Source organism: Thamnophis sirtalis, unplaced genomic scaffold (genome assembly GCF_051295495.1).
Source record: "Thamnophis sirtalis isolate CommonGarterSnake01/CBP01778 unplaced genomic scaffold, rThaSir2_p1.2 scaffold_3, whole genome shotgun sequence".
Taxonomy (NCBI): Eukaryota; Metazoa; Chordata; class Lepidosauria; order Squamata; family Natricidae; genus Thamnophis; species Thamnophis sirtalis.
The window spans coordinates 69,644,282-69,670,298 of NW_028261383.1; the positions used below are offsets into that span (position 1 = coordinate 69,644,282).

Consider the following 26,017-nt stretch of genomic DNA (forward strand, 5'->3'; position numbering starts at 1 on the left):
TGATGCCAATATGCAGAATAATCTCTTTTTCTTTCTCTTTCTCCATAGATATCTTCTTCTTCAGCATGTGTGCTTTAGGTCATGAGATGGCAGCTTCCCAACTTTAATGCTCAGCAGCCAGGAATTTAGCCTAGTTACTGTACAAATAAATGGATTTTATCTTTTGGCACGGGACTTTTTTTTTAAACCTGAATCAGGATATTATTTTAATGAACTCCAAACCCATAAGGTCTCCTTCTGATTAGGATGGCAAACATGACCAATTAGGTTAGACCTGGCAATAAAGCACATGAGAAATGCAAGCATGGAGGCTCTCTGAGTGACAGGAAAGGGAGAGGCAAGCCCAGCAATCTTTAGATCACAAGCATGGTTTATTTTGGGCAACATCCATTATGATCTGATCTCACTTCTCATCTTATCACAATGGGAACAGGAAGGGATCATTTCATGGCTCATTGTTACAGAGAAGAAATGTAACAAAAATCAAGCTCCTTAACAATTAGGGTTTCCTGCATGCTTTTGCAGATATGTGGCAAGGGCATAATTGAATATGATGGTCAGCATATTAAAATGTTTTCATGCCAGAAAAGTGATATCAATTTGTCTGAAAATAATAAGTAGTGTAACTATAGAGGGAACTCCATAGTGCTATAGTGGCCTTTCTTTTAATTACTCTAACTGCAATCCAGAGGTGGTATTCTACTGGTTCGGACCAGTTCATCTGAACCAATAGCAGAAATTGTTGGTGGCACCACCCACTCGCCCTCGCTCTACGGCATCCCATTTAGGCCCTTTTTTCACCAAAGTGCATGTGTGGAGGTGGTGTGTGCGAGCCAGTAGGAAGGTAAGGCAATACCACCCCTGCTGCCATCTTGTCCTTGCACTTCTAGACCCAAAGGTGTTTTTACAAAAAGTAACTAGACTTTGTTTTTCCTTTAAGATGTTTTGCTTCTCCTCAAGAAGCTTCTCTAGTTCTGACTGAATGGTGGAGGATGAAAGAATTTATATTCCTTGCAGTCATCTGGTCGTTAGCATTCTTTCTTTTCTGTGGCCCTCAGGGTCACCTGAATAGTGCAACTGGATGTGCAAACAATCAATGTTTCCAGCTTGTTAAGACGCCACCTATATTCTGTTTACAACACATTTTCAAGAACGTTCCACACTCATTTGCCTTATTCAGGTGATCCTGAGGGCACAGATAAATCTCCAAGTGGGCTTAACAACTGTTAAAAAGAGTGCAACCAGATGACCACAAGGAATATATATCCTTCCATCCTCCACCACTCAGTCAGAACTGAAGAAGCTTCTTGGATAAGAAGCAAAATATCTTCAAGGAAAAACAAAGTCCAGTTGCCTTTTGAAAAAGCACTTTGGGGACAACCATAGCTGGATGACTGAGAATCTCCATAGACACGTCACTTCTAGAATTTCCATAAAATAGACTGACATAACATTGTATTAACTGCGTTCATGCATATAGGATGGTCACATCTGGCCAATTTTGCCATGAGAGCATAGCCTCGGTGTCCTTATGGCAATGGGTGACTGGCTCACTGGAAGTACCCATTGATTGGGTGGAAACATTGATCACTCCTCTGTTTCAATTTCAGATTGTTAACATCATTGGTTCCTTTCAACACATGACAAAGCTATCTACAGCAAGCAAATCTACAAAGATTGTCCTAAGAGATGGACTAATATTTGTATTAATGCACAGAGGGATTTAACATAAGCACTGCTCATTTAGCAAAGCCATTATTAACAATGAATTTCTCTTTCAAAGCAGCAAGCAGCTTCATTTTCAGTACAGGTCACAAACCAGTTCACATTGCTGTTTGACCAAATGTTACATAATATATGCAGCAGTTACCAAGTTCAGTTGGGTCAAAATTTAAATAATATTAAATTTTATCAGTAACAAATATGGATTAGACATTTACTTTGCATTACCCAAACACTTATGTGCTTCATTTTTTCAATAAATATAATAATTTGATATTTTCATCAAATATTTAAAGCCACTTGAATTCAAACTTTCATTTTCCTTTGTCAATGGAAAATTAGTGTAAGTCAAGTCAAATATATTTAATTAAGATATATGAATTAAAGTAAAATAGATAGCAATAGCATTTTTATGATACTTTAACATTTTATGATACTGCATGTTAACAATCCTGTAAAAATATCTTGGTTTGTAAAAATATCTTGGTTTGTAAAAAGGCATATAAATTTTATAAATAAAATAAAGTATTCACAGTATGCTTTCATTAAAAAGGGTGGGGAGAATTCCTGACATTTGGGGGTAGTTATGAACTCTTTGTAACTGGTAGAAGATGCTAATTTCTCATCACTGGCTGCCTCTACTTCTCCATTGGAAGAGCATTCTTATATCTTTTTTTGGGAGTCTCCAAAGCTAAAAAGTTAAAATACTTTAATAATGATTATGCAATAAAAGATAGCAAAATACGTACATTCCCTTCTTAATCAAAACTAATATAAATTCAAAATGCCTACATCCCAACCATGATAATTTCATTCAATTGTTTTTTATCTATAAGAGAAAAAACCCCAAACTTTGTTTCTTTTCCATCAAATCAAATGGTTAAAAAGTCCAAATGTTAGATAACCTCTAAAAGAAAAAGCAAAAAAAGGTAAATTACAATACAGCTGACTAGCTATCCACTCACTTTCACTAAAACTATGCATCATTATTCTACAAAGAGCTAAGATTTTTTTGTGATCGCTAACTCTGCAACTGTTAACTAGACTACATGTAGTCCTCAACTTATGGCCCCAATTGACCCCAAAATTAATGGTGCTGTCAGACATTTGTTAAGTGAGGTTTGCCCCATTTACGACATTTCTTGCCATAGTTGTTAACTGAATCATTTCAGTTGTTAAATTAGTAACAGGGTTGTTAAGTGAATATGGCTTCCCTAATGACTTTGCTTGTTAGAAGATCACATGATCACATGACTCCTGGACAATGAAGCCATCATAAGCTATAAACCAGTTCCTAAGCATCTGAATTTTGATCTTATGACCATGAGGATGCTGCAATAGATACAAGTGTGAAAAATGGTCATAAGTCACTTTTTTCAGTGCTGTTGTAACTTTCAACAGTCACTAAATGAAGTGTTGTAAGTTGAGGACTCTCTGTACATTTCATTTCTGTAGCAAACAGGCAGCAATCCCACTGTACTGTTTACTGATGTAACATTAAGGCACTGAAACCGACATCTTACCTTCTGATAATTTGGAGGAGGTATGAACAGAGTTGGGATCCACATCTTCATCAGGCTGGTAATGATAAAGTGTTTGAGATTGTTTGGAGACTATCCAATTACGGTCTTCTTTTAAAGCAATCAGCGATGATGGTGTCGGATTAAATTTGACTTCAGGGAAGTTACCTCTTTTGGATTCCTTGAAATCCAATGATTTGGGTACTTTTAATTTCTGGTCTTTTTTCGTGTTTAGCTTGATTCTAAAAGGAGGATTTTCTCCTTGCTCAATTTTCTCATGACTGATCGCATTTTGTCTCTCCACTTCTGCCCCATTCCGGGGTGTCTCAGTTGTTGTCATGACTTCTTCCTTTAACACACTACTTGTAGTGGTCATCTTATATCTTTGTGGTGCTTTGGTTGTTGAGACTGTGCTTGTATCCATCCTGACCTTGCTATCTTCATTGTTGCTCCTGTTTTCTGGACGATTTAGGAGAGGGATATTTGTGCTGGTTTGTTGCGTCATTGCTGGGTCTGAAATAGACTGAGTCAGTGAAGGTGGAGTAACACTGCTTGCAAGGTAGTCATAATCCTCACTTTGTTCTTGGCCTATGCTCTCTTGTTCCAATTGTGTTGAATAACTGTAATACTTTTTGGGTGGCTCCACCTGAGTGGTGTCTCCTTCTGGTGCCTCTTGGTCATAACTGTAGGGATCATCATAGTGCTGTTCTACTTCCATGGTATCAGATGGATTAGGGGAGGTTAACGTGGATTCATTACAATCTGGGAGCTGATAGCACATCAAGTCGCCGCCAGAATTAGGGCAATGGCACACTTTGCATGTAGGCATGTGGAAGGTATGTCCTGCAGCGTATTTCTGGTCTTCGTGGACACAGCCTATTCTTCCACATTCGGGACATCCATCTGCTGGTAGAACCGCATCAATGCAGTTTTGTGGAAGGTCTGGACATAACATAAACTGGCAGCTGATTTTACCCCCGCCTTTGGGACAAGAACATTCCGTGCTTCCAAAGTCGACCAAATAGGACTGCCCTTCAGGCACTTTTCCATTGATAAATCCCACATTCACACAATCATAGTACTGGTATCCTTCACAAGTACAGCCATTCTGCAGACAAGAGGCGCAGCATTCTCCAGGCTCTAGAACTTCTTCAATGCAATTTTCTGGCTGCTTACACTCCACACCTGTGCAATCCTTCTGTGCTGTTGCAGTGCCGGTCCAAATAAGCACCAAAAGGACAGTGTTCATACAATGTAAGTGGAACATTTGGTGCCTATCCATAATCTTCCTAAATAGGTTTGGCAAGCATTCAGTTTTTCTAATCTTTTATGGGCTTCTTTTCCTTTCTTTATTACCCCCTTGAACTTCTTGTTCATCCAGCTCTTGGTCAGAAATATTTCCCTGGATTCTGTTTTGGAACTAGAGCCTAGGTTTATGAAAGAGAACTTTGTTAAAGACTATACTTCACACATATCCTGGTAAACATTAGCAATAGTTTTAAAAATGGATAAAGCCCCAACATCTGGAGGCTGACATAAAATTAATCATAACCAAGTGTAGACACCAAACTTCAGACTACATTTTTAAATTTTCTTCTCTTATTTTCTTAAATTTCTTATTCTTACTTTTTAAAAAAAAATAGCATTTAAGAAATGTCTTTTTATCTATTTATAAAATAAACACCAAGTAAAATAAAAAAGCAAGTTTTTATTGAGGTACTTCATTTTACAGATTTAATATTCTTGGGTGTATTTTTCTTAATTCTAACTTTTAAAATAATTATTGACAAAAAATACAATTCTTTCTCATAGTGATACAGTCTGAATGTGTTTTAGCACTATATCTCATTCTGTTTTCTAATAAACATATGAATGGCAAGATAGCATCAAAATATTAATTGGAATTAGTTTTGAATTTGGGCTCAATAGAGTCTGAATTTAACTTGAAAAGTTGTATTTGGCCAAAATAATTTTCCTCACCTCCAATTTAACTTACTTGCAGTAACTGTCCATTGCAGGACCTCTATGAAGCATTAACTGCTGTAAGGAGCAAGCATGGGACAAGGTGTAGTCATCAGGAACCATAAGAAAGACCTGTAATGAAAGTAAGCATATTAGAAATCAGAAAACTAGTTTCTCAATGTTATTGCACCTAACATGAGTTTTTATCACTAAAGTATTATTGGGAGCACAGAAGACCAAAAGTTCATTTGTTTGGTCTAAATATCATTTGTCTTTAGTATTAAACACAAAGCATTTCTTTGAGTCCTTTCCCAATCTTGTAGGTCAAGTGGAAAATCACTATTTTTATAAAGATCTGGGTACTGTAATGTTCTTACTCCAAACATTTGTTATTCTTTCCTGTAGTACCCAAAGTATGGTAAATGACCGTACAGCAACACTTCTCAATAGGAGGTCAAAAATGTCATGTAGAGTCAGGGAAACAAATTACTTCTGTCCACCTATTTCTGCTATGATGTTGAAAGTGAAACTCCTGACCCTCATTGGTTCTGGACATACCTGTAGGAAAGATTGGCTCCACTGCATATTAGCTGGAAAGAACACAGTGGCTATGTCTGAACTGCTTTCCTTTGTCACTCATAAAATTTAAACTTACTATTAAAATTCTTTGCAACAATTCTTTAACTATTACTTTTCAAACATTGGACACCCACCTAAGAATATTCATCCAGCTTCAAATGCACACACAAACCCTACATACCAGCAAACAAACTTTAGCTTGATTTAAAGACTTGTATTTTTGATTAGCTATATAAAGTTAAAGATTCCCCTCATACATATGTGCTAGTTGTTCCTGATTCTAGGGGGCAGTGCTCATCTCCATTTCAAAGCCGAAGAGCCAGTGCTGTCCGAAGATGTCTCCGTGGTCATGTGGCTGGCATGACTAAACACCAAAGGCACATGGAACATTGTTACCTTTCCACCAAAGGTGGTCCTTATTTTTCTACTTGCATTTTTATATGCTTTCGAGCTGCTAGGTGGGCAGAAGCTGGGACAAGTAATGGGATCTCACTCCGTTATGCAGCACTAGAGATTTGAACCACCAAACTGATGACCTTTCTGATCGACAAGCTCAGTGTCTTAGCCACTGAGCCACTGCATCGCTAGATGTGTATTTATACTTAATATAGCATTACAAAAGCAATTAAAATCTGAATTGAAAATAAAACTGATAATACAATTCAGATGATGGTGGTAAAAGTCTTGTACATGAAGGTACTGATGATACACACTGACTTAAGCCCCTTCCAAATCAACATGTTAAACCAAAATTGACATAAAGATGATACAAAAGAAATGTATTGGCACTCTTGGCATCAAAAGGGAAAATACATTCACTGATCATTCTAGCACAAGTTTCTCAATTGGATGCCCTCAAATTGTGTTTAAATTAGATTGGTTGTCCCAAATGTGCTTTTCCAAAAGACAACTGGATTTTCTTGGGGAGGGAGGTTGTTTTGTTTTGTTTTCAAATGTTTTATGTCGCATTCAAAAAACTTCCTCAGTTCAGAACCTGGATAAGAAGTGAAGCATATTTTTTTTTAAAAAGTTCAACTATAACCGGGATTCTATGCAGAATCTTGGTGGACAAATAGACACCAAGTCTAGATAGCATTAATTGATCTAAAGACCCAAGATGGCTGAATCTCATAATCTCAGCTATACCAATATCAACCACTGTCCTTCTCTCAAAGTCACATGAGGAATATATGAAGGTAATATCATCGCAAAATATGCACATTAACATGTTTACAATACTTCTATTTATTTATTGATTTTATTTATGTATTGGAATTTGTCAAACAAAAACAAGAATAAGAGAATAAAAATATAACAGGGACGATAGGCTTTTGCACGCCCCCTCTACTAACCACTTAAGTATGAAATAAGGAACTCAATTTGTGACTGAAAATGTGAAAATTTGTAGCTGAGACAACTGAATCAGTTAGGGCATTCCAGACTTTGACAACTCTATTATAGAAATCATATTTTTTACAGTCAAGTTTAGAATGATTTAGAGTGAAGGTGCTCTGAGCTGCCATGGGCGGGGGCACCGGTGGGAGCTTTGGTGGCTTCACCTCAGCCACAGCGTCGGGCGGAAAATCTGGCAGTGCTGTTGGAGGAGGAGGAGGTGGCAGCAGATATTCCGGTGGCAGCAGGGACTTTGGGGCTTCACTTCAGCCGCAGCACTGGGTGCAAGCGGCTAGGACTGGCCATCCACAAAGGACCTCCCCGGGCTTGCTTTGCTGAACACGGGGCGACTGACAGTAGTTTGAGCTGGCGCGGCCGGTGCAAACTACCATCAGTCGCCCTGTGCTCATCAAAACAAGTCCGGGGAGGTCCTTTGCAGGTGGCCAGTTCTAGCTGCCTGCAAAGGACCTCCCCATGCTTGCTTTGCTGAACACGGGGCGACTGATGGTAGTTTGAGCGGCGCAGATGGCGCCTAGGAGGTCCTCTGCCATCCCCACCCCCCGCACCCGTGCTAACCCTAACCAGGACAGAAAATCTGAGGCCCCTCAGCTTCCGGAGCCTGTGACATTAAAAATCACTGTGCGGCAGTTGGAAACTGCTGTTTGGTGTTTTCTTGCCACATGCACAGCCGCGCAGCTGTGCACCATAGATGGAACATTGGGACTCATCTACAAGTAACATGACCCGCAAAATATCATGAAGAGGATAATCTGTGGATTACCCATGGGTAATCTTATTGTGCAAATTAAAACACACAAAGGGTCAATTTATTTACAAGTGATACTTTTTTTTACAATTTTGGTTAAAAAAAACCAAGGATCATCTTATCCATGGATGGGCTTATACCCAAGTATATCTGGTACAGCAATTATGAACTTAACTCTTAGTTTGTTCTGAACATAGTGTATTATAGCAGCAGTTATTTAAAATATGCATTTAGGATATAAAAGATGTTGCTTGTTAATGTATTAGGTCTCAACTCTGATTAGATACATAGCTACAAAATTGAAAATTGAGTGTTTCATTTGAGTTACTTCAAACTTTGATTTGAGTATTTGTTCATTAGCTAAAATAGGAAGCAACTCATTTTTTATAGGGTCAGGTAAAAATATCAGGAATGGATTAGTGTATAATCCTTTACAGTAGTGGTTCTCAACTTGTGATTCATAGATCCCTGGGGGCTATTGTGGAGTAACAAGAGGGTGGGCACATCTGACTGGCAATATTTGACTGGCAAAGTACTGCCTGGTTCGGGTTATCAGATGTTTGAACAGGCATAGAAAGACAAAGACAATTAGAAAGCCAAATAAATGAGGGAAAGGAAACACAAACTGTTTTAAGTTTCTTGGCATCCACAACAAAAATTAGAGTAGAAAGCTGCAAACAAAATGTATTTGGGCCTACATACATATGAGATTCCTTTTACCAGCATTAGAAAGACTGGTTTTTCAATTGCAGGAATGTGCTAGGGCCAGTTAAGAGGCAAAAGCTTCAGTCTGTAACTGATTATGGTCTTGTCCTTTCATGCAGCAGGACAAGCTGGCTGGAGGCTACTAATCAACTAATTAAAGACACAGAGCAGAGCTTGTTAACTTATGGTTAGCACTTAAGGAAGTGCTGCCCCACACAGAGCAAAGCTGCTCGGGAAGAGTAAGTTTGTTAGGCACTAAAACACACACACAGCCAGACAATATTTGATTTTAAGGCTATGCTTTCTGACAGGAGGACATGAGGAGTAAGAAGACATGTCCACTTTTTGCCAGAGGACTGATAACCCTATCCCTGGCATATTTTCAAGACCCGAGTACTTCAGTAGTATAGTTTACTGATAATATTCTCCAACAGATACTTTATACTAGCAGAGGTGGCAATCACAACCTGGTATAAATACAATGACACTGAGGGCCAAGTCATGGAGAAAGAAGCTGGAATAATAAAAAAAGGAAGTTACTAAGTCTGATACTGCCTATTATTTATAAAAGTTTGGCCTAGCATTTCTAAGTGTTGGCCTTGCAACAATTTTCTCATTTTTGAGACCTTTAAAGCTGCCCATTCATGCACAGTTGAAACAGTTGAAACAGTTAATCCAAGAGTGCCTCTCGGAATAGTCCGCTTTGTGCAGAAAGCTAAGGTGAATTCCCTGTGCACTTGCAACACTAGTGCAGAAGTAGGCGAATACACAAACAAAACCCCTCTCTTACTACATTTCCCCTAACCAGGTTTAAGGCTGATGACATTGAGAAAGTAAAGAGCTTACAAAGAAGACTCACTGCTGCATTAACCAACAGTATAATCTGAAAGGAGCTCTGGCAGACGAAGAGTCTAATATAGTGACAAAATTTACTCCCCAGCGCTCAGCAAGCTCCTTAAACCACTCGGCCTTCCCTCCTCTTTCTCCGTATATAGAAATAAAATGGCAGCAGTTTTGTTCACAATTCCAGAAGCAAAAACCCACTCAATCAATAACCTCCTTTGAAATGCCACAAAACACTTTGAAGCCATCTGCTTCAACCTGTTGCTTTGAAACAGATCCCTGCTTTGGTTTGAAAACCGTTGTAGCTAAAGAATTCTGTTGAAACTTTCAAGGCTGGTCAACGATCAAAATCATGTCACAAAACATCGCTGTATGATATTTGCAACTGTGTTCACCAGCCAGAATCGCTTGTGCCAGACAAAATGAAATACTGTAAAGTCATTTGGGCCAATTTTTTTGTCAGACTGAGGCACTCCTTCACAAGCTTGGTTCTCTTCTTAAAACCATGTGCATCAAAACTGCAATGCAAATAAGCTTTTGCTCTATGAAGTTAAAATCTGATCTTACCACAAGCAAGCAATCAGAAAAAAAGCATTAACAAAACCTAATCTCCTGTGAAAGCTAAAATATCCTTCCAAAATATCAAAGTTTAGTTATAACGGAAATGCTGGGCACGGCAACCGCACCAATTTGGAGGAGAGCCCGGAAAAATGAACATGATTCTTAAAAGCCGCATTAATGAAGCCTTAGGAACCCCAATTGACTAGGCATCTGATAGGAATTGCACTGCATTGAAACCCCGTTATTTGAACAGATATAGCATAATTTGTTCCAACTTTATTTCTCTGAGCTCACTACCAGAGGACCAGGTTGTAGTTGAGGTTTGATCTTATATTGAATTGCTGCCTCTCTTAATTATGGATAACTGGCACAGTATCCCTTAAGAAAAGTATTATATAATTTTCCCAGAACTTGAGCAGTCAAAACACTACAACAATAACTTGCTATTAATAGTAGGGCTGTCAAACATGGACTCTAAACTACAGATGACAATCACATAGCAAAAAGAACCTGATAACTTTGCTAACATCTAGTGATTCTCCATAAATTCTGGAGCTCAGGCTTAACTGACTACTTATTTGTCTATTAGGTTCACACTTTTCCTTTCACTGGGCAGCTAAAGAGATCACCTTCCCTACTCTTCCCAAATGCACTTTGTGTGGTGCAGAGTCTCCAGATGACTTTCATAGCTGAAAATGGACTAGAATCTGGCTCTCCCTCTTCCAGATCTACTGCTACTGCTAAATCATATTAATTAACTGTTAATAATCACATCTTCATTTATTGTATTTATACATATTCCTAATGGTTTACAATATAGGTAGTCCTTACTTAATGACACTGCTTGGGACCAGAAACTCCATCATTTAGCAATCATTCAGTTACAATGGGGATGAAAAAGAAGCTTTACAATCAACCCTTGCATTACAAATCCTTACAACTTTCACAGGTCAGTCAACAGCAATTGCAATAGCAGATTTATATACAGCTTCACAGTGCTTTTTTACTGCCCTCTCTAAGCGGTTTACAGAGTCAGCATATTGCCCCCAATAATCTGGGTCCTCATTTTACCCACCTAGGAAAGATGGAAGGCTGACTCAACTTTGAGCCAGTGAGATTTGAACTGCTGAATTGCAGCTAGCAGTCAGCTGAAGTAGCCTGCAGTACTGTACTCTAACCACTATGCCACCTCGGCTCTAAAGCAAAGGAAAGCTGAAGAAAACCGTAAGCACAATTGCAATTTCATTAAGTGGCCCCTTTGCTTAAGTTGACTAAGTTGCCAATCCTAATTGTGTTTGCTAAATGACAACTACTTGAACATGAATACTGGTAACAGAAGCCATAAGATCATGGTAACCACTGTTTGCTAAATTTTAAGAAGATTAGAAGATTTACCAAATGAGTGAGAAAAACAAGAGTGGATGAACAATATTTAAAAAATGATGATGAGCAGAAGTCAAAGAAACCATGAAAAAAATGGCAAACATTCATCTTTTGTAATTTGATGCTCACCAGATGCTGGCTGGTAATGGTATCATGAAAAATAAAAAACATCACCACTAGCAACCATGAAAAAACATTTAAAGTGATGTTGTTCCCCTTCTCTTTTATGCCTTAATTCATAAATCTGCCCATGTTAATTTTTCAGAACTTCAAGCACTGAGTAAAAAAAAACAGATTTCAGCAGAGATATTTTTGCAGTATTTCCTGTGTGCCTTTAGAACATGGACCCTAAGCGATTTGATAACTTTGATAGGCATCAAACTAACCTCTCAAAGAATTTGCCTTTGTATCTGTTTTTTGGAAGGCTGCAATCTTGATTCATCTCTGTGCAATGGCCTTCCATGATTTCAGCCTACAATGGACTTACACGCCTCCTTTGCTATAATCTTTGGAAGAGAATGGAAAGCATGCAAATAAAATGAATAGCTTTCTTATGCCATTAGAAATATTGTCTTTTGGACTGAGCTGCATTAAATAAACGAATGCTTCTTTTTCAGTGCTTCTTAGTCATATGTTTGAATGTTACCCCAGACTCTATGAATAGCTAGTTGTTTTACCAAGGCTGGCTGGGGGAAGGTGTAACTGGAAAGATCTGGGTAGTTCTCATGAGAACCTTCCTTTCCTCTCCCTTACGCTGTTCAAATTAAATACATATTTCCAATGATGGAAAATCAGATGTGCTCTTGAACTGGGCCCAAATCTCGCATGGCCCTTCTCTTATCCTCGCCATTATTCTCTTCTGATAGTTACCTGGTGTATTCTTCCTGAAGTGAATAAAATTGCCCAAGATATAAATCATCTCAGCAAAAAGTTTGAGTGCACCACAAATGAGACCATAGAGTACAATTTGGGGAAAGCAAAAAGAATGAGATTGTTGACAGAAAGAGCAAATTGCAGCTATAAAACAAAGACTGGATAGCCTTCTCATATAAAATCCATAGAAGCTGGTGAGGATTTAACTGTGGGTGTATTTGGATCCTTCTTCAAGTCCTAAGGTGCTGGGAGAGCGGGGGGTGTTCCTTAGAGGGAAGAGTAAAGAAGCACATGTCAAAGATATATACTCCCTCAGGATCACCCAAGGCCTGAAGACCATCTCAACTGCACAGCTAAAATATTATTCTGGGCAATTGGGATTTAGAAAGAGGCTAGAGGCAGATTATCATTTTAGTGACAATGGTAAAGGCATTGTTTCGTGTTACGTGGGGAAAAGCAACAGTAAACACTCTTGGGTTTTAACAAGATGCCACATATATAGACAAGATAAAAGTGATTGACAACATTACACTGGATGATAGGCCCCTTAGGTCAGATGGAACTGAACTTGTTATTGAGAAAGTACTAAGTTTTTCAGAGTATCAATGGCATTTATGATCCAGTTAAATTAAAGCCTTTGGGAAGTCTAGTTGCTGATATTGCAGTGCAGGAAAGGAAAGTCCCAAGGTGCAAAGACAGAATGAAAGAATGTGGGAAATCATAAAGCTTGTACACGGAAAACACAGTGAATGATTAAATGAATTCACTGTGCATTGAGATCTTGGGCATCAGTGAATTGAAATGGGCTGTGACTGAATAATTTCAGTCAGAAGATCAAAATGTTTACTATTCAGCAAGGATAGTATTTGGATGCTATCCAAATAGTAGTATTTGGATACAGCAAAGATAGTATTTGGATACAGCAAAGATAGTATTTGGATATAGTACAATCAATGACCAAAAATTGGTCATTGGACCATGGATTACCCTGTAATATGACAGCTATCCACATTTATGCTGCTTGTGGTTAGAAAAGGGAATGCTACCACTGCAAATACTCAAAAGGTTGTTCTGTTTGGCCTAGAAAACAATAATTTAGAGAATTAGTTATACATTTTCGCCAATCCAATGATTTCTTCATTGCTAACATATCTTTCAAACAATGAATGACATACTGTGTCTGTGTGTATGTGTGCACTTGCATGTGCATTCACGCCCATATACACATGGGTGTCACCAGATAAACTACACAAAAAACAAATTGATTAAATTATTGGAACAAGGAGGTGGAAGAGTTGTATATATTATTTTATTATATTGTTTTAAATTTTACACAGTATATTATATTATTTTTATAGGTGAATCAAAATAGCTTATTATTAGATGATATACAATGCTGATAAATTAAATTAATCTTCTAAAGATCCCCCTAAAGGCCAAACTGTGATTATATTTACCACGCTGCATCATACATTATAAATATATATGATAATCATTCTTGCTTAACTTTGATTAAACTTTATATTGTGAATACAGTATATACTGTTACTTTGCCATTGCTACCTATATATCTATGTGTGTGTGTGTTGTTGTTGTTTCAAACCAAAAATGTATTCCTACATTTGTTAAACTTTATGCTAGCCAGAATAATCTAAATCTAACACTGACATACAGAAGCTCCCCAACTCAAGGTTATTCTTTTCCGTCTCCTCTGAATTTACAATTATACCTAGTAAATTCATGTCTTATTTTAGTCAGATCTCCAAAACAATGCACAGGATTGATTCAAGGCTGAAAATAAATTCTGAAGAGATCGTAGAACATTTGTGTCACAATAAATTTTAGCTTAGAGTCTGTGTGTGGGAAAATAAATTACCCAAGCAACATAATTTCTATAATGAATTGTTAAATGCTGTGCCAATTCAGTAACATGTCAATTGGGCCGTATTTTGTTTCCTCCATATCAGCCTCCAACAGTTTAGTTCCAGCTGTTTCTATCAGTTTACATATTTTTGAGAGCCCAAAACTGATCACTACTGATGATATTCTCCTATAAATGTATTTTAGCCTTTGATCTTCCAAATACTCAGACTATTGAACAATATTCAATTTCCAGGGGAAGGTCTGCCAATCATATCTGTTCTTAAATTGGTTGGTAATCTTGTAATGCAGCACTTTTAAAAATGTAATCCCTCCTTGGGCCACCCTCTTTGTCTTCCCTTTGTAGTTCACAAGTGAGCTTTCCTGAGTGACAAATAACACTTTTCAGAGCAATTCAACCATAGAAGAAACTGATTTATTCCTCAGCCTTCTTGTATTTGTTATAGTTAGCAGTCAAATGGTCAGCTGTCAATAATGAATCAAATATCCTTCCTGGGATAAAAGAGATAAGATTCAACACAATATCCACATATTTACCCATTGTAAGATATCTCAGTGGATGAAAACATGGATGCTTTCTTGCAATGCAGAGAACAGAGAAGATAGATTTCAATATAAGGCTCAACTATAGTCTTGCTAGCAGAATTAACGCCTCACCAAGCCTTGAACTGACACGTTCTTTCCACACTACAGTAACTTCCACCTCCGAGTAACTAGATTTTTATGATGTCCATTTCTGATATGATAAAGTGCAACGGAAGTGTAACCTTTTGAAACGGTATTTTCGGTCATTTCCTGAATTACATATTGTCTGGACTTGCTGGATTATTTAGATATTTAAAAACCAAAGGTGCCAAAGAAAGAATTCAAATCAGTAACTGCAGGAAGTTAGTTCATTTCTGTTTCTTACTGTTATCTAAATAATTTTGAAGGCAGCAGAACTGAATACAGAATAATGGAGTTGGAAAGGACTTTGGAGGTCTTTAGTTCAATCCCCTGCTCCAGCAGGGGGTTGAACTATACTATTATAGACAAATGATTGTCCAGTCCCTTCTTAAAAGTCTCCACTGTTGGACATTCCACAACTTCTGAAGGCAAGTTGTTCCACTGGTTGGTTGTTCTTACTGTCAGGAAATTTTTCCTTAATTCTAGGTTCTCTTTGTTCAGTTTCCATCCATTGCTTCATGTCTTCCTTCTGGTGCTTTGTAACATAGGTTGACTCCCTCTTCTTTGTGGCAGCCTCTCAAATATTGGAACACTGCTATCATGTCATCCCTAGTCCTTCTTTTCACCAGACTAACCATACCCAATTCCTGCATAGTCTGCATAGGTTAGCCTTCAACTCCTTCAATCATTGTTGTCACTCTTCTCTGCACTATTTCCAGAGTTTCAATATCTTTTTGATATTGCGGTGACCAAAACTAGATGCAGTATTCCAAGTGTGGTCTTACCGCCATTTGTTCAAATGCTGTATGATGAAATTGTTCCATGTAACCAGATTTCCTAGTTTGGCACCATTTCACAATGTAGGAGGTGTTAAGAACTCAGAACTGGAGTGTATTCTTAAAATCACACTATATGCATCATCTTCTGGCAAAAATGTGATTTCAGCTGCCATTGAAAAACTTCCAAATCAGGAAATGTTGAAAATATTCTATGTTTTGTTACAAATTCAGAAGTGTTCCTAAGGAAAGATGAATAAAGGATTGAGCTAACACAGCTACAATAGTACCTTGAAAACTTGAATGGAATGTCAAATAAGATGCCATTTCATAAAATAGGATGCATCAAAGGTCACCTCTATGAACAAAAAAAGTAAGCAAGCAATGAGGGGAAGATTTATTATGCTAAATCATCAGGTGTATTTAATGGGGTACCAATTGCAGACTGAAATATAATATAATCTACCACATTTTAGGATTTGAAAATAGAAAACAAAATTAACTTTTGCTTTTGTTTAAACAGCAGGCTTTATATAAAATAAACAGATTATTAAAGTTGATTCAGTTTTCAAAGCGGATTGTCATATGCTGGGGAAAATACTATGCTTGAATATGATAAGCAAATAAGTGGAGTCAACCAGAAAATATAGATTGAAGAAAATCTGAACGTTTCAGTCTCGTGCTAAATTCACCAGATTTTGGTGAGACATAAGTGAGTTGATTGTACCTTTAATTCAATTTATAAGCACTTATCTTCAAATAGTAGCCTTTCGGGTGGATTATGTGCACATAGATTATGCCTTTGAGCTATATGTGTGGTAAATTCTTAATGAGCTTGGAGCTTGTTTCCATTGTAACCCAGAATCATGTTAGAATTCCAGTTTTGGTTTCTTTTGGTAATTACAGATTATATTCTCTTTTTTACCACAGGAAGTTGCTGTGGTCTTTTCCATAATAATTTGTGGTATATAAATTTATTCTGTATCAAGATGGTTTTAAATAAAAATGATAAAGTTGTGGTCTAATTCTGCAAATATTTTATCAGTGTGATTAGCTTAAAAGATATAAATTATATGTATTATTTGCCTGTTCAAGTGGAGACAAGACAAATTTATTAAAAGACAAAGAACTGGCACTTAAACATAAAAAACCTGTTTTCCTGTACATGAATCTTTTCCTTTTGCCCATTCTTCTTCCACTTAAAAACAAGCTACTGCTTTCTAGAAAAATCCAATTGTCAATGCAGTAATTCTTGATAAATTTCAGGAAAAATCACATATTTTTCATCATCTGAGCAAATATTACCACTTTAACCTATCATTTGACAAGTGGACACCAAAAGCTTGACCACATTATTTACTTGGCCATGCTGAGAGTTTCCTCTTTTAGAACCAAAGAGTCCTCCAGAACCATATAGTCACCTATACTTTCCTTGATCTGGTCCCTCAATAATTTAAAATCTTAATCTCCGACTTTAAAATACATAAACTTCATTTTTTGCAGAATATTGATTGGATATGACTCTTCCAAATATACTTATTATTATCACCATATGTGAACATTTTATCATTCTACATATGAGATAATATATAAACCAGCACATCTTGATAAATATATAACCAGCACATCCTTCATCTTAATAATACAATAGCAGAGTTGGAAGGGACCTAGGAGGTATTCTAGTCCAACCCCACTGCCTAGGCAGGAAACCTTATACCATTCAGACAAATGGCTATCCAACATCTTCTTAAAGACTTCCAGCATTGGGGCATTCACAACTTCTGGAGACAAGCTGTTCCATTGATTAATTGTTCTAACTGTCAGGAAATTTCTCCTAAGTTCTAAGTTGCTTCTCTCCGTGATCAGTTTCCACCCCTTGCTTCTTATTCTACCCTCACGTGCCTTGGATAATAGTTTGACTAACAGATATCTTGAATTTTGTTGAGCCCAGGTACACATAAAGCATCTCCATTTTATGAAATAAAACAAATAAATAAATAAAATAAATAATAAAATAAATACAAGCATACTAGCCCTGTACACAAATCTTTTCCTTTTGCCCAATCTTCTCCCACTTGAAAACAAGCTACTATTAATTATTTTCTAGAAAACAAAAATTATAAATAGTGATGATTTATGAAAGAGAACATATGATTTGTTTATTACAAGAATGAAGAGGTGCTAATGATCAAGCCATCTGCACATGTTATGCACAACCCATTGACAGTAGAAAAAGCACGTGAATACACATATTCTTCAACTTTCAACCATTTGTTTAGTGACTGTTGAAAGTTACGCCACTGAAAAAAACTGACTATCCTTTTTCACACTTACAACCATTTGTAAGTGTTCAAAATGTGATCAAAATTTAGATGCTTGGCACCTGGTTCATATTTATGAGAGCTGCAGTCCCAGTCTTTTGTGACTTTCTGACAAACAAAATCAATGTGGAAGCCACATTTGTGTTACTAACTATAGCAAGAAAGGTGGTAAAAAGGGGTGAAACTCACTTACAAATGTCTCACTTAGCAACAGAAATTTTCGTGTGAATTGTGATCATAATTGGAAAAAATACAGGTAGTCCTCAACTTGCAAGCACAACTGAGCCCGAAATTTATGTTGTTTAGTAAGACAGTTGTTACATGAATTTTGCCCCATTTTATTACCTTTCTTGCTACAGTTGCCAGGAATCTAAATTTTGATCCCATGACCGTGGAAATGCTGCAATTGTTGTAAGTGTGAAAGAAAGGGTCATAAATCACTTTTGTCTGTGTCATTGTAACTTTGAACCATCATTAAATGAACTATAATAAGTCAAGGACTACATGTAGTCATGCAGTAGAAATAACCATGTACAAAATATTTGTACAGATTAAAAAAAAAAAACCTTTAAGATTGTACTATTTCAGAGGTCATGTGCACAAATAATATTTTGCATATGGTTACAAGAGTTTTCCCATTTGCCTGAAATTGGATTTTGGGTCATGAAAATCATGTAATAACTGATGATCACAATAAGAGAAGGAACAGAAATTCATCCTATGAATTTTTCTCAAAAACGAAATTACACAAGCACCTGTAATTACATGTAAGAGTACCTGAATAATCTCACTTACTGCATATGCCTATTGTATTTATTTTGTATTTAGAATTATATAACCAAAGCACATCAAAGTACTTGCTTTGGTGCTAGCAAAAAGTATCTGCGGCACAGTCAGAACCTCTAACAAAAAATTAAATTAACTATGTTTTATTCCATTTCTTTACCATCTGTATGGAGGTGTAGACATGTTTAAACCCTTATTTGGGGGAAAAACTTTTTCTAAGCAGATTATACAGCAATTATTCTAATTCATTCTTGGGTTTATGAATTAATGACCTTTTATCATTATTTATCTGTTTATTTTGATTAATACAGTAATATTTTTCTCCTGGATCTGATTCATTAGAAAGTAGAATATTTTAGTTCCAACTTATTTCGATTTTTACAGTTGATGGAAGTATAACATGCACTGATCACCAGCCTATTTGTTGTACAAATCCACAACAGCCTATATAGCACTAATCCATTGTTTTTCATACTATATGTATTTTACAACTTCCATTCAAAATGGAACATACCTTCTTTTCCCTTTAGGCATTCATCAATTCCATTTTTTAAGGTCAGGTAATCTGTATATTCTTCCTCTTTCTCTTACTTTCACACAATTTTCTTTCTCTTCCTACTTTTTATCAATTACTCTCATCATATTCCAAGTCACAAACTTCCTTAAATCACAATCATCTCCAGCTGCCCTGCACTATAGCCACAAATGCAGTCAAAGCCCAGTTTTATCTCAAGTGCATCACCCCAGGATCTCTAATATAGTAATAGCACTTAGACTTTTATACCACTTCACAGTGCTTTGTTTCCTATTATTATTATTACACAATTGTATCACAGCGGCCAGTTGTTTCGCCGGATTTGGCATTGGTTACTAGTCGGGCCCCACCCAGGGGCCTAGGACGTCGTAACGTATTTTCGTAATATGCGTGCAGATCCAAGCAGTGCGGCTTTTTGCATTTGACTGATGGTGATTTTGTCAATTTTTAACTGTTTTAAATGTAATTCCAGTGCTTTTGGAATAGCACCCAGTGTGCCAATTACCGCTGGAATTACCACTGCTGGTTTGTGCCATAGTCGTTGAATTTCGATTTTTAAATCCTGGTATTTCGCGATTTTTTCATGTTCCTTCTCGGCGACCCTGCTATCACCTGGTATTGCGATGTCTATGATTGTGACCTTATTTTTCTCAACCAGTGTGATGTCTGGTGTATTATGCGCCAGTATTTTGTCGGTTTGTATACGGAAAACCCACAAGATCTTGACCATCTGATTTTCGGTGACTTTTTCAGGCTGATGTTCCCACCAGTTTTTTGCTGTTTTGATATTATAATTTTTGCACAAATTCCAATGGATCATTTGTGCTACTGAATTGTGCCGCAATTTATAATCAGTCTGCGCGATTTTTTTACAGCAGCTGAGTATGTGATCAACAGTTTCATCAGCTTCTTTGCAAAGTCTGCATTTGGCATCATCAGAGGATTTTTCGATTTTGGCCTTAATGGCATTTGTGCGGATAGCTTGTTCTTGCGCAGCCAGGATTAGTGACTCTGTTTCTTTCTTTAATGTACCTGTTGTTAACCATAACCAAGTTTGTTCACTGTCCACTTTATCTTTTATTTTTTCCAGAAATTGGCCATGCAGCGCTTTGTTCTGCCAACTCTCCATTCTTGATTCTATCACATCTTTTCTGTATTCTTGTTTCGTCTGCTGGGCCTTCAGTAGACTTTTGTTCTTTACTTCGATTAATAGATGTTCTTGATTTTCTTTTAAATAATCAGCCAGTGCATGTTTTTCTTCTTCAACTGTTTGCTTCACTTGTAATAATCCTCTGCCACCTGATTTTCGGGGCAGATATAGTCTATCAGTATCACCACGTGGATGTAAACTGTAGTGCATTGTCATTAGTTTCCTGGTTTTTCGGTCCAAAAGGTCCAAATCCGCTTGTGTCCAGTTAACTATACCAGCTGTGTATCTTATAACTGGTATTGCCCAGGTATTTATGGCCTTGATTGTATTTCCACCATTCAATTTAGATTTTAAAATTTTCCTAACTCTGTTGGTGTACTCTCGCCTGACAATAGTTTTTACTTCTCCATGCTTGATGTTATCCAACTGCAGAATGCCTAAGTATTTGTAGGCTTCATTTTCTTTGCATTTAATTAATTGGCCATTGGGCATTTCAATTCCCTCACATGCAGTGATTTTGCCCCTTTTTATGGATACAGTGGCGCATTTTTCCATGCCAAACTGCATTGAAATATCGGTGCTGAATACTCGGACTGTGTTTGTCAATGATTGGATTTCTATTTCTGACTTTCCATAGAGTTTCAAATCATCCATATATAGTAAATGTGAATTTTTTTCAGCTTCTTTGGCTGTTTGGTAGCCTAATTTCATTTTTTTTAAGATTACTGATAGTGGGATCATTGCGATGATGAAGAGAAGAGGTGAAAGTGAATCACCCTGGAAAATTCCTCGCTTGATATTAACCATTCCGTAGATCTCATTCCCCACTGCCAACTCAGTTCTCCATTGTTTCATCGCCTTTTCAGTAAAGGATGTAATATTTTTGCTAATGACAGTTGTTTCTAAGCATTTTATGATCCAACTATGTGGCAGTGAGTCAAATGCCTTTTTGTAATCAATCCAGGCCATATTCAAGTTTGTTTTTCTGTTCTTACAATTTTCTAATATCATTTTATCAATTAGAAGCTGATCTTTTGTGCCCCTGCTCCTTCTTTTGTTGCCTTTTTGCTCTACTGGCAAGATGTTGTTTGTTTCCAAATAATCCATCATGTTATCTGCAATAATGCCTGTGAGTAATTTGAAGGTTGTTGGCAAGCATGTTATTGGTCTGTAGTTTTCAGGTGTTGTTCCTTTAGTTGCATCTTTCTGAATCAAGTATGTTTTTCCAGTTGTCAACCATTCATCAATTTGGCCCTTTTGTAAAATTTCATTCAGTTGCCTGGCCAATATTGCATGTAAACTGGTCAGATATTTGAGCCAGAAACCATGTAATTGGTCCTTTCCAGGTGATGTCCAATTCTTTACCTTTTTAACTCGATTTTTGACCATCTCAGTTGTTATTTCTAATACTTGCATTTGTTTGTTGCCAATGCTTTTCTCAAAGTCATGTATCCACTTTGCTTCCTTGTTGTAGTCCTTTGCATTTTCCCACAATTCTTTCCAGAATTCAACTGTGGTGGTGGTTGTTGTTGTTGTTGTTGTTGTTGTTGTTGTTATTATTATTATTATTATTATTATTATTATTATTATTATTATTATTATTATTATTATTATTATACAATTGTATCACAGCGGCCAGTTGTTTTGCCGGATTTGGCATTGGTTACTAGTCGGGCCCCACCCAGGGGCCTAGGACGTCGTAACATATTTTCGTAATATGCGTGCAGATCCAAGCAGTGCGGCTTTTTGCATTTGACTGATGGTGATTTTGTCAATTTTTAACTGTTTTAAATGTAATTCCAGTGCTTTTGAAATAGCACCCAGTGTGCCAATTACCACTGGAATTATCACTGCTGGTTTGTGCCATAGTCGTTGAATTTCGATTTTTAAGTCCTGGTATCTTGCGATTTTTTCATGTTCCTTTTCGGCGACCCTGCTATCACCTGGTATTGCGATGTCTATGATTGTGACCTTATTTTTCTCAACCAGTGTGATGTCTGGTGTATTATGCGCCAGTATTTTGTTGGTTTGTATACATAAATCCCACAAGATCTTGACCATCTGATTTTCTGTGACTTTTTCAGGCTGATGTTCCCACCAGTTTGTTGCTGTTTTAATATTATAATTTTTGCACAAATTCCAATGGATCATTTGTGCTACTGAATTGTGCCGCAATTTATAATCAGTCTGCGCGATTTTTTTACAGCAGCTGAGTATGTGATCAACAGTTTCATCAGCTTCTTTGCAAAGTCTGCATTTGGCATCATCAGAGGATTTTTCGATTTTGGCCTTAATGGCATTTGTGCGGATAGCTTGTTCTTGCGCAGCCAGGATTAGTGACTCTGTTTCTTTCTTTAATGTACCTGTTGTTAACCATAACCAAGTTTGTTCACTGTCCACTTTATCTTTTATTTTTTCCAGAAATTGGCCATGCAGTGCTTTGTTCTGCCAACTCTCCATTCTTGATTTTATCACATCTTTTCTATATTCTTGTTTCGTCTGTTGGGCCTTCAGTAGATTTTTGTTCTTTACTTCAATTAATAGATGTTCTTGACTTTCTTTTAAATAATCAGCCAGTGCTTTATTTATTTATTATTATTAATTATTATTATTATTATTATTATTATTATTATTATTATTATTATTATTTATTTATTTTTTAGAAATTCCATCTTTTGGGAAAACACATATTCCATGTTCTGATTCAAGGTTTGTTTTAAAAATCTATATCAGTATGTTACTTACACTCTGTATAAACATTTAAGAGAGTTCTACTTCATTTGGATATTTTTTTTCAATTTAGACATTGAACAGGACAATTTTACTTGGAGTATCTTAATTAAGCAGTCACAGTTAATAATGTTACACTGAAACCTCAACCAGCTTCCAACATAATACTACTGTTTTTCCCTCTCCTGTTTGGCTACTGTATATACTGTACATCTTTTCATCCTTTCATTAACTTTATTTTGCTTTTTGAGTTGGAAAATGACTTGGCCTATTCTGAGCAATGAACTCATCTTGAGAAGCACAGAAAGAGGGTCATAAGAATCCTGAGGGCAGCCCTTCGAGCCTTCTAGATGTGCTTGATGTAAAATTGCAGAGCAGCAGAGTGCCTAGATAGATATGGCTAGTTGGATAATCCCAACACCTCTGAAGATTTTTACATGTTGCTGTAAAGTAAATTTTGTAGCAAACCATTGGTTCCTCCAAGAGAGAATTAGCTCTCTATTCCAACCTCTCAGATGAGGGCCAGCTGCCACAGCAATCTGACAAAATTCAACTATAATTACTGTTTCAATTAATGCTTTGTTTCTAGAAGTGCAAACAGGTAGGACTGTGAATTGAACAAACATTGTCGCCTTTCTTAATTTTTATGAGGATGGTCATAAATTTTAGCCAAGATGGGCTTGGCCCAGATCACACTTGGTGCTGGTCATTCAGTAGTATTTGTATAAAAAGAGACATCTTCCTTTTATTGGTGGCTTGTAGCAGATGTCAGCTTTCTGCAGTCATTACATTTTACTACTCTCAATAATTAGCATTCCAGTTCTTGATTACCTGCTGTTTTCACCTAGCTGACAAAAGCAACACGTCTAATATTCACAGGGCCTGTTGAAAGAAGTTGGGGTATGCAATCCGAATTCCCTGGAAAAGCTTCAGACTATATTGTATCCCGAACAATTATGTCTTAGTTGTTTTTGTTATTTGTAAACAACAGAACTCAAATTCTTCTAATTGGATTTATTTCATAGGATTACTAAGTCTTCCTTACAGATGTGATCTGTCGAAGATTGAGAATGTTACATGTCAAACCAAAATTTTGCCTAAACCACCATGTTTCTGAAAGAGTAATAGTAATATCAGAAGCCATTTCACATAGTATAAATAAAGAATAGAGTGTAGTTTAGACAAATTCCTCAACTATAACTATAAGGTAAGGGACAATATTGAAATCTAACAATAGGGTCTTCTGATGGAATGGTCTTCAGGAAGCAGTACTGAAACAGGAGATATATTTATGTTTGAGTTAAATTGTACCTTGTTTTAGGATTAAAGAAGTGACCTCTGTGATCTTAGAAGATTACTTCTGGGGCCAATTCTGTGCCTCATCCTGCCATTTCTAGTATTATTAAAAACCTGCCCATTCTGGTATCTTTTGGGATGGCTACTGATTTTGGAGTTACATTCTGCTACTATTATAAAAAGCCATCTATAATAACAGCTACAATTAGAATCCTTGGTTAAATGTTGAAACCTAAAATTTGGCTGTGCATTTCAGAATAATATATGAGATCTTCAAGCTTATCTATATTGTAGAGATAAGGACCAAAGGTTCACATCACATCACACTATTATGACACAAGCACTATCTCTTTCATAGGCCCATGTAATGTCTTAATGCATATTCAAATGGGGCAACGGTGGCCTCATCATTTTCCCCCTATCCTGCAGAAACTTCTGCTTCCTGCTCTTTATTCTAAGTTCTTCCTAGAACCACGATTGTCTGAACTACTGTCCTAAGCACGCCTTTCAATCTTCTTTTTTGTTTTGCTTTTCTCCAAAAGAAGCAGAGATCTTTCAGTAACATCTGGAGAAGCTATTGCCAGCAGAAACTACTTTTAAATCTAGAGCAACTTCAGCGTTATCATCTCCATTATCATAATGCCATTAATCACTTTACATTGCTATATTAAATGTTTAAAAACTACATCTGGATGAACAAACTACCCACTTTGCACTTTTTTCTTCACTATGTACATAAAAACTTAGTCATCACTCCTAAGCAGATTGTATCAATTAGGTAAGTATGGAAACAAAAATGTGTTCAGATGCATTTTAAATTTATCTCAGGGACATCATGATTTACTGACAATAGGACTCACTAAACAATTCTCTTATGGCTTTCATTTGTCTTCTATATAGCCAAGGGGTGGGGAGACAGAGCCTCTGTTCCAAAACAGAAGTATAAGGTTGGAAAGAATCTATTCATCAAAATATTCCTTAAAAAAGAAAAACCAAAAGATTTTGCCCGAAAGCAAGAGTAAGACTGCAATCTGCTTAAGAACAACTGTTCAGCCAAATGAGCATGCATTTTTTATTAGTACAGTACTGTTAATAGGAGTTGTGCAAATTACATTCTATCACATGCATAGAAAAAATGTAATCCTTTATTAAAAGACGACAGATGCTTGGAGCAAAACATAGCTCACTTTTTTTTTTAATAGACCTATTATGTGTTGGGTGGGGATTATCTGAATGTATCATTTTAAAACACTGCTTATTTTAACCAATTAAGAAGTTAGGGGCAATTGTTTCTATAATTAACTATACAGCAAACAACAAAAATTTGCTCATTAAACATTTTATAGTTTGCAAAAATCCTTAAGAGATCTGAAAATTCTGCACCTATTACATATAACCCTTACTAGGCATTTTTCCATCACATAAGATAAAGAAGCTGAAAAGAAGTTTGTGCAAGGAGGAAAACTTTGGTACAGACTTTATATTATTCTCTGATATTTTGTAACTCATACCATCAGTTTGAATAGAGGTTTAACTCTGTACAGCCTCATATGGCTTGCATTCAACATGC

General features: G+C 36.7%; 1 protein-coding gene across 1 annotated transcript in view; it reads right to left on the minus strand.

Moving 5' to 3' along the window:
• The window catches only part of FBLN2 (fibulin 2), a 132,539-nt gene that overhangs the window by 87,075 nt on the left and 19,447 nt on the right, over positions 1-26,017 (minus strand). The window contains exons 2-3 of the mRNA XM_087709084.1: positions 5,223-5,336; positions 3,246-4,669 (exon numbers count right to left, since the gene is read on the minus strand). Of these exons, the coding sequence (XP_087565210.1) occupies positions 3,246-4,524 (1,279 nt within the window). The 5' untranslated portion in view covers positions 4,525-4,669; positions 5,223-5,336. The remainder of the gene's footprint in view (positions 1-3,245; positions 4,670-5,222; positions 5,337-26,017) is intronic.